The sequence below is a fragment of the Bacillus rossius genome, chromosome 3 (assembly GCF_032445375.1).
Source record: "Bacillus rossius redtenbacheri isolate Brsri chromosome 3, Brsri_v3, whole genome shotgun sequence".
NCBI lineage: Eukaryota > Metazoa > Arthropoda > Insecta > Phasmatodea > Bacillidae > Bacillus > Bacillus rossius.
In genome coordinates, this window is record NC_086332.1 from 40,597,479 (window position 1) to 40,607,829 (window position 10,351).

Below are 10,351 nucleotides of genomic sequence, written 5' to 3' on the forward strand. Positions count from 1 at the left end.
AAAAAAGAAGTATCGAATCACAAGCATCGCAGTTAACGAGGTATTCTAGAGACATGCAAAATTCGCGGATTCATTTCGCGATAGGCTAGCATCAAAACAACTATACCTTCGTACCGCTTCTGCGATTGGCCCTCATTTTATCCGGGGAACTGTGAGCCAATGGGAAACACTAAACCAAGAAAGTGCCGAATTACGGACAGCCTAGTTGAGACGTTTCACGCGTCAGTAGCCAATGAACAGGTGTCATTTCCGCGAGTATTTAAAGGACTGTGGAGTCTATCCTAGAGGTCAATGAATCCGCGAAATTTGCAGGTCTCTAGGTGTATTACGAGTCAGTAGCCAATGAGCAGGCGTAATTTGCCCGAGTTCATAGAGGATCGTGGAGTCTGTCCTAGAGGTCAGGTCATTGAAACAACGAATTTTTCCAGTTCCTAGTCATTAACTAATTACGAGAGTGGATTTTTACGATGCGCGCGCACCATTCAGCGACATTTTCACAGGATGAAAAAAAGGCTACATACAAAAAAAAATCTTTATGTTCTTTTAAGTCTTATACTTTACTGATTGACACCGAATACTGTTCAATATAATTAAAAACCTTTATTCATTGTAAAGATTAGTGATAGAAATTCTGTCCATAAATTTTTCCAAGTGTATTTTCAAGTATTTATTTATATATTGAGGTTAAGTTGTACTTCTTTTAGGTGCTTAATGAAAAAAAAAGACGAGAAGGAATTTTTACTATGAGCGCGCAGCATGTAACAAAATTGATAGAATGTACAAAGGTCTGCAAACAAATAAAAATTATATATGCGCTTTTAAATCATATACTTTAGTGATTTATATTGAATATTGGTCCATATGATTAAAAACATTTATTTTACTTGTTTGACTAGTTTTCTGTTATAAATATAGATATTAATAAGAAAAATAAAATAAAAATGTTATTAGCATGTAAATTATAGTGCTGTTCAATAACAATTTCAATTCATGATATTGTATTAGCAAAACATTCAAATATTTTATTGCCACGTATAATTACGCGGCTCCATCGGAATTTTATCGTGAGCATTTATAAAACTGACTCGAGGATAATTTATCAAGGAATAATATCCAAATTTATGATAAATTAACAAAACCATCGTCGAAATTGGTGTTAGAAGTTGTCTTAAAATTTTGTTTGAAACCTTCAAATTTTCCAGAGGGCCTCCATAAAAGCAAATAGCCCAGGGTCAGTGCCGCCTCTGCTACTCACCACGTGTGTCAAGTTGGCGACCAGACACTCGACTTGGGAAATAAAAATTTACCAAGTAATTAAGTGCAAATTTGCGCTGCATAAATCAGAATATGTGCTACACTAAATTAAAAGTTATATCATAAGTTGGTCGCCAACTTGAACACGACCCATCGAAGATAAACATTTTTGGGAATTGTTTCTGCGTCATGAATTAGTGCTCAATCCGCGCTGCTCAGTCATATTATAGGTTGACTGGTAATTGGCATCTAGCGACACACTTTGGGATTTGAAACCATCAATTTTCCAGTAATTAATTCTCAGTTAAAGCAAATTTGTGCAGCAGAAAACGGAATTACACTACATGAAATAAAATAAAAATACTATTAAATAAATTTGTAATGGTTTTTTTATTCTAAGTCACCGACAAGGATTTGTCTTCCTAGTTATGTGTACTCGTGTTACATTGTACTTAATTTCTGGATGTCATGTTGTCATCTTTCCAGTGTCTTATCTGCCAGGGTCTTAGTTTCTCCATTGTTCTGTATCGTTCAGAACAGCGGCGCAAGAAGTTATTTACCTTAGCATTGCGATATTTTCTGGATTTTCTCGGAATACTAAATTAAGACCTTAGGAAATTATTATGTAATAATATAGATTAGTTTCAAAGCAGTTATACCTGTACATAATTATTGTTTGATTAACTCTCTACATGTAAATAATGGGTTGGTTCGGTTCTATTCCGTGTTTAATTTCAGAAAAAAAGTAAGTAAGTGGATTCACGAATAACCACTCAGTAGTGACAGGCGTGTGGCGGAGGAATACAATATACATATAGGCAGGAGAAAGGGAAACAACCTGATTGCTTTAAAAGCTCGCGATTTTCAGTGCAACTACCATAACTTATTATTCAATCTCGGAGGAGTTCGATTTGACTCGCTTCAGAGTGAGATCGTTCTTTTAAAAACTTATTCTAGTTGCATACTTTTAAAAAAAATTGCTTTTAAGGTACCTACTAAGAGTCAATCTCGCGTATCGAAACACTTTCAAAATCAACCTCTAGAGAACAACACGACGCTAGCCTGGCGAATGCACGTGCATTGCTTGTAGGTGCATCGGCCACGCAGGTGAATAAAGAAATGGTTCCAGTTATAAAGAGTTAAAGCTAACGGCCTATTCAGGATGACAAAAAAAAAGGGGGGGGGGTGTTTGCCCCCTCCTTACCGAAGCGGGGAACAAAATAAAACAAGGAGCAAATAGCTATAGAGAGGGAAAAATTTGTAACTAAACCTCTCAAACTATTGTTAAAAAATATAATTTATTCATAAATGAACCTCCTCTCCCATGTAGTTGTTGAATTTAAAAAAATATGGATGCGTGTAATTATGCACTTCTAACGCGTAAAAAAATAACTTTAATTTTGCATGCAGATAAGTAATATAAATAATCTAATAAAAGGACTGGAGTAATATTATAAATACGGTTGGTAAACAATCAAGTACTTTTTTTTAATAAATACTCAGTTTTCATTATAATATAAACACTTGTATAAAATTAATTATTTAATTTTGTAAATAATCGAGGGTAATCCTAATTAACAATGGAAAAAATATGCTGAATTTTTATTCTAATTTATTAATTTTAATTATTTTTAAAAAATAATTTAATTTATAATGAAAATAAATTATACATCCGGGAACATAATCTCAATTTTATATATATATATATATATATATATATATATACACTTTATATATATATATATATATATACTTGAAAATATTTATAAACACTATTAATTAATATCACTAATATTCACACTAAATAAATGTTTTAATGATATGGACCTGCATTCAATATGAAATAAGTACTAAAGTATAAGATTTAGTAGCACATGTGTAATTTTTATTTTGTATGTATACTTTTTTCCATTCAGTGAAAATTTCGTTGCATGGTGCGCGCGAATCATAAAAATTCACTCTTATCAGTTTTTCATAACGTACCTAAAGAAGTATAACTTCGAAAACAAATTCCCTTCACCCCCCCCCCCCCCTTAACGAACTGGATCGCCCTTGGATAAAGCTAAATATAAACTGGATTTGCCAAATAGAGAGGTAAGTGTATGTGGGAATATGTTGCATCTTGATCGGTGCAAGTTAGGATAAAAATTACAATCATAATAAATTAAATAGGCTACATAACTTTCTTGTAATTTCACACATTCGCCCAAGTTACGCGCGGATATGAGACCCGCGTGAGTGCATTTCTGCCATTCCGCGGATTGATACACAACACGCTGGAATAGAGGTACGCCTGTCTGGCTGGAAGCCGAGCTGCGGCGTATTTGAAGTGTTAGTTCTACACAGGAAATTACTGAAACTATTCGCAGCCCGTTTTCGTACGAGAATAAAAAAAAAAAAACGCCTTCGGACTACGCGGGATGCCTACTTTTAAGACATTTGGTGTTCTGTAAATCATTAGTCTAGAGATATTCCTACCTCTACCTAAATTATCATATCACACAATTCTTAACCAAACTTCAATGAATGGGTCGAAAAAGCATTTTGTGTGCAATGTTAAATTAGTTAAACGGATCCTGCATTAAACTCCACTGGAATTTCCAAAAATACCATCATCTATATCGCTGTCAAAAAGTAATATCACCTGATATCTCGCAATTTTCTTTTCTAATGCTTAGCCCCAGGTAAAGCAGCTAGCCATCAGTTCAACCACGGTAAACTTTAACTGGAAGATTATCTCAGAGTTAGTCTTTAATGAAGATCGTAAGACGAAAATGAGAGTTATCTGGCTGCTACATTTTAGCTCTAGGTTCAACCGAAAGGTGGTAAAACCAGCCCTAAGCCCTTCAACGTGGCCAAAATGGGCTCGTCACTCAAGAACTCAAGATGCAATGTTCAGCACCTACATTTTACAGTACTGGTTTATAACCCCCAGAGGTGCATTAACGCAACGCAAGTATTGTTCAAATAACAACTTTCTAGCGTTTTGGCGTGCGTTTTCGACGACCATATTTGAAGAGTAGTATTTCGAAAACCTTTAGAGACGCAAATGTTATGTTCATAGACACCCATTATGTTATTTTTATTAAATACGCGTTTAAACTTGTTAAACAGTGAAAGAAAGTAAGACTTTTAAATCAAATTATAAACAATTTATTTTGCTTTAATGAAAAATATGAATAATCGAAAGAAACCTTGGGTAAATATTTATTTCCTACTTTTTTATAATGTTAGGTAGTAGGTTTGGTGACGTCTTGCGACTTGCGTGCGTAATAAACGACTGTGTTTTTCCTTGCGTTGGTTGTGTGTTGTTCTGTAGTGTCGTTAGCTTCCTTACGTAGTTTATAAACTCAGCCTACTGCTCGCCCGCTCGTTGCCATGTCTGTAGAGGCTACTGGGCACTTGATGCGCCAGCCACAGTGGACCTCAGTGCTTCCTGGTCTCCGACCAATGCAAGTAGTAATGAGTCCAAACGCAAACCAAAGACAGTATTTTTTTTCCCTCCCAGCTGAGTGTCTGGTCAATGGCGAATAAGGATTTTTTTTTGAAAGAGGAAAGTGTTTGAAAAATATATATAAAAGATACAAAACGTGTAGGTATTTTAAAAAAAAATATTTACCTTACTAGTTACTATTAACTCTTTAATACAATGACATATGGGCCTACAGTAATAGCCGTAGGTGACGTGGCTGCTCACAGTGACATACTGTCTTCACTGATACTTTGCAAATACTTCTGGGGGGGAAGATGAATCCCCCTTATGCCCTCCCCCCTATATCTTGCGTCAACGACTACGACCGTTGGTCATTTCCCGAACGCCACGTCGGCGCAGCCACAGACCACTCGGGCCAGACCTGTGTTCCGCTGCTGCGATGAAGTGAAAGTGCGCCTGCCTGGCGCCTCGAACGAATCAGACTGCTCACGTGGCCAGGTCGCGGGTGACGGCGACTTGTCGTCACTAATGAATGGTTCCGTTGAGGCTGCGACGTTACGTCGCTAATCTTCGGGCACGGAACTGTTGTCCCGGCGAGTCTTCGAGCGATGGCCGACGCGCGGCTACGCTTCGTAAAAATTTTATATCGTAAGTTGGTCGCCAACTTGACGGACGACCATCCATGGAAGATACATTTTCGGGAATCGTTTCTGAGTCAGTTTGTGCTGCTCTCATTAAAAATTTCAAGTTTTTTTTTCTATGCATGCAAAAACGTAATACCATATACGGTATTACAGGGCGTACACCCGGAAGTGCCCCCCTCCCCCCAGGAATTAAGAAGCCCCTCTCCGAGAGGGTCCACATTGGCTTGCAAAACGGGGTTGATAAACGTCAAAACTATGTTTCATGGAAAACTTTCTGTATATTATATAGTTTTCTGCATATTGAATGCATATAGGCCAACATATTGACAGTATACACCAAACAAGCATCCTATCCAGATGACTGTGTCGGTTAAAACCCACGAGTTAATCGTCGCGTTCGTTAAGGCGAGAGTCGTGGGTTCGATACCAAACCATGGTACAGCCCAGGACTGTAAGCATCGTAGAGCTGACACGCAGGTGTTCCGTGCGAAGTTACACACCAAGTTATTTACAGTCCACAATAACTGAAGTAAGGAGTCCCTCTTTGAGGACCTTTCGACGTTCCTAATCCCCGGGGTTTTACTTTTTGACAATTTTATAAATAAACAAATATATATATGAATATATACATATACGTACATATCGCACCCTGAGTACAAGACTATCGTAACTCAAAAATCAGTGCAATACTATCACAATTCAGATGCCATAGTCTTGCACATATTCTTATATAATGTTTTCCAGAGTGCAACACTACATTATTTGCCATAAGTCCCGTAAAAGTAAATATAATATTGTAATAGTCTTGCAGTGCCTAGATAATGATATTTTCCTGCTTATGGTAAAAATATCTCATAAACTCGATTTTTTGAGTTACGATAGTCTTGTACTCAGGGTGCGATATATAGATACATAAATACAATTGCTACATGCTGTAAACACGGTCTCGTTTCCTCGTCATTCACTGACGATACACAACTGCGTATGTACTGTATTGTGATTTTCTCGGGTAGCTGTCAAACTCTTTAACTCCCCCTCCCCTTTCCTCGGAATCCACAAACATCTTTCCATCGCCGTAGACTGCACAATAATTCAAGCACAGGCGCCGAAAAGGTAGGTATTACCATTGAATATATATAATGGTATTACGTAACTCCCGAGACCTCAGCAGGCCCACTTGAGCGCTGTACTAACACGGTACAATGCTTGTATGCTCGTTGCACGGTACACGTAAATGAAGAGAAGAGGAAAGTGGGGGGGGGGGGGGGGGGGACAGACAGACAGACAGACAACCACTTTACCCGCTCTTTGATTTCAAAAAATATAGGTTTTGATAGGTTTTTGAGGTTTACGGGGGAAGGAGCTGTTGAGAAGGAGGAACAGAGGGGGCATAATCCCCGGGGCCCTTTTGGGTTTCAAATTTTTTTTTATCACTGAGTAGGCCTACACCCGGAGAAACGGGCGAAATCATAAGTCTTTTGTTAACATGATTAATTGATAACCTACAAGTAGAGACCCGGGAAATTCGCGGGTTCAATGACCTCCAGGATAGACTCCAATACGTACCCTCTACACACTCGGGCAAATGCCAACTGTTCATTGGCTGCTGACTTGTGAGTCGTCTCGACTGGGTGGCCTGTGATTCGACACTTCTATGAGTGAGGGTCTCTAATTGGCCCTCAGTCCTCCAGATTAACAGTGAACCAATGGCAGAAGCAGCACTAAGGTATAATTATTTGAATTTTAGCATAACACGAAATGAACCCGCGAATTTTCCGGGTCTCTACCTACAAGTTATGCTATGTCAGTTCATGGCCACTGTAACGTACACAGTCTTTAGATATATTTTTTTTTTAATTGCGGGGTTCTAAATATTTTACAGTAAGTAATGAGGAAGTGGCTTGATAAAATGATCTGCCCTGGCCCCTGGGGCTCTTGGTTTATCTGGACGGTCCTGGACGTGGCTGGAGAAGAACACGTCGCGTGCAGGCGAGGCTCCCGGAAGAGCGCAGAAGGAAAGGCAGCGGAGGTCGCGCGAGCCAGGGTGTTGAACCAGCTACTCACCTGTCCAGGGCGAGCCGGATCGGCTGCCGCCCGCGGCCATGACGTGCGGCGACCACGTGACGAGTCTCCTTGCCGCCCGCGCGCGGAGCGCCTCGCGACTGCCGCGACACGGCGACAGGCGCAGACAGGCGCCCGCCAGTAGTAGCTGGAGGGGGGGGGGGGGGGTCCTCGCTGGAGCCTGGAGGTGGAGGAGTGTGGGGAGGGGATTCCCCTCGCGCAAAGCGGTAGCCTGCAAGCCACTCCAGGCCCCGTTCCAACAATGGCACGGAAACGAAGACGGATCTCCCGGAACATTCCACTATCGCGTCTGCTGCTTCCACAATGCACGGAAACGTAACACATGGCAACCAACGGGATTACTATTTCAAAGTTAACGAAATATTGATTTAATTAATTATAAAATATATTATGCTTCGAGATCATAGCACGGGCAGATCTTACGTGTATGATAAATATCAAGGACAATTTTTTTAAAAGAACACAAGATATTCTTGTACTTGAAGCAATTTAGAACATAAACAAACATGGCTACCAGTCTACCACCGCAGCCAAATACTTGGTTTTTGTTGGTCGCTGGAAGCAATGTAAATTGAAGAGCTCAGCATTGCCGAGCTAATCCGTGCGGGTCCATCCGTATGGGTGCTATTGTAGAAACAGTTTTGTGAGATCCGTCTCCGCATACGTGTGATTGTAGAACAATGCCACGACGGGCCCGACACGTCAGGCCAGACACACTCAGTAGTCAATGAAATATAAGGTCGTCGTGACGTCACCCCGACAAAACATGCGCCCCAACACGCAAGAATTACATTCTATTTCTAATTTTGTCGTGTCGTGCTGCACAATAGACAGCAAAACGGAAACCTTTTAAAGCTAAACCTCAAAAATGTTTACCTACTTGGTAAATATTTTTGATGGAAAACGAAATTTCGTTTTGTGTTTCACATGTTTATGTAAACGAATGCATTGTGTTTATGTTAAATGTTATTATTGTACATTAGTCAAAATTTGATTTTAGAATGGACGAGTTCAGCGATGTTCAGGCTAGTGGTATTTTATATGACAAATGCAATAACTTAAGAAAATCAACACGCCAATAAAAGGTTTATTAAAGAAGATTTACATACATGTTTACGAACTACGCAACATGCAAAAACCCAGCGCAAGCATCGCCCAACTTGTAGCTTCTTTCGTTTCCGCCTTCCGCATTTGAAGTGGATTGTTCCGAAAACTTTAAATGACAGAGACTTTTTTTTTTTTTTACACGTGAGGAGGCCTCGAAGTTTTTTTATTCCATACACGACATTCGCCCGCTGAAAAAAAAAAAAGTAATCTTTTTTTTGTTGACAATTTCATATATTTTCATGACAAACATGAATTATCACAAGAAGCCCAGTGGAAGAAATTCATTTTCTAGTGTTTTACAACATCAAGTTGCAGGGTTGGTGACCCGTGAATTCCTTGGATTGGTTGCGTGTCTCATTATTGCGTCGTTGATAAACCCGACCTAACCTTTTACGCTTGTAATCGGAAAAACTAATTTTCACACGGCGTAGTTTTCTTAGGGCGAGTCACGGAGGACCTTCATTGCAATCCGCGCTACCTCATTGGCTGAGCCGAGTGACGTACGTCGAGTTGGTGACGACACGTCGGAATTTCAAGTTCGAAAATGGTCAAAAATTAGTGTTCAATTTGTGCTCATTTGTACCGTGGAAAAAATATCTAATAAATTGTTCAATTAAAAGACTGCAACCAGGGATGATTCAAGAACTATATGAAAAAAATCATTTCACTCGCGCTCCAAGTTAACTTGATTTACTAAAAACATTATTATTTTTCATTTAAAAGTTTTTTTTGCAAGGAGAAAATTGTGTCAAATCAATGACACTATGTGTGTGTATATATATATATATATATATATATATATATATATTCACACGTATAATAATTGGACTTATTACGTGTTACGAGGATTCTACGAAATCTCTTCTCTCCTTCCCGTGGTTCCCCCTCCTCTGCGGTGTCCACCGTGAACAGGAAAATGTGAACATGTGAACATAGGGCGCGGTTACACGGGACCCTGAACTACTTCAGGTGAACATGTTTAAGTAAACACGTTTACAAACGCGAAAGTGTGCGGTTACACGGTAGTTGCTGAAAAGTGTGTTTAGCTCTAAAACCGATTGTCTACTGTCAACGAATGACTGTGTTGTTGATCTCTATTTTTTAATTGCATCCAGAAAACGCGGGATTTTCTCACTTGTTTATACAGCATTATCAGCAGAAATGAAATGTGTTTACATATTGCTCAATATTTTTTTACAAATCGGGAATTCAAACATGCACAGTAAAATTTTTAAACTTATTTTTTATTATTTTTTGAGCGAGAGTACCTATCTCAGTTTTAAGAAAATTAAGGTCAGGATAAATTAAAAAATATGTATAATTATCTGTTGGTTTTTATGTTGCATTCGGTAAAATATTACTCGAACTTGTGCCAGAAACACTTTCCATCTAGAATTTCTGCAAAAGACTGTTTATATTCTAACCAGCCAATCAGAGGCTAATGTAGAAGATATGTCGATCTGAACTACTTTGCCAACCTGTTTAAGTTAAATGAGAAATGGCCTCGAACGAAACATGTTCAGACTGTGTGTAACCGCACTCAACAGCTGAACATGTTCACCTGAAGTAGTTCAGACTCCCGTGTAACCGCGCCCATAGAATGGCCCGAGGCAAGGTCCTTCTCAGTAGTTGGGTGAACATCTTATCACTGTTATTAAGGCCCGGTCTCACGCGCCGAGTTGGTTATTACTTTTTTTTTTTGGGGGGGGGGGGGGCATTGCTATGAATTAAGGGTTTTTCCTGTCAGTTTATTTCGATAGTTCTCTTTTCTCACTAGATAATTTCTAACTGTGATTTCAAGATTTTGTATGGTCGATCAAGAGTTCATGGT

The 10,351-nt window shown here is 39.1% G+C and overlaps 1 protein-coding gene across 1 annotated transcript in view; it reads right to left on the minus strand.

Annotated features, from left to right (window-relative positions):
• Positions 1-7,533, minus strand: part of LOC134530558 (uncharacterized) — a 37,955-nt gene extending 30,422 nt beyond the window's left edge. The window contains exon 1 of the mRNA XM_063365484.1: positions 7,396-7,533. Coding sequence (XP_063221554.1) covers positions 7,396-7,435 — 40 coding nt within the window. The 5' untranslated portion in view covers positions 7,436-7,533. The remainder of the gene's footprint in view (positions 1-7,395) is intronic.
• Between the last annotated feature and the right edge of the window lie 2,818 nt (positions 7,534-10,351).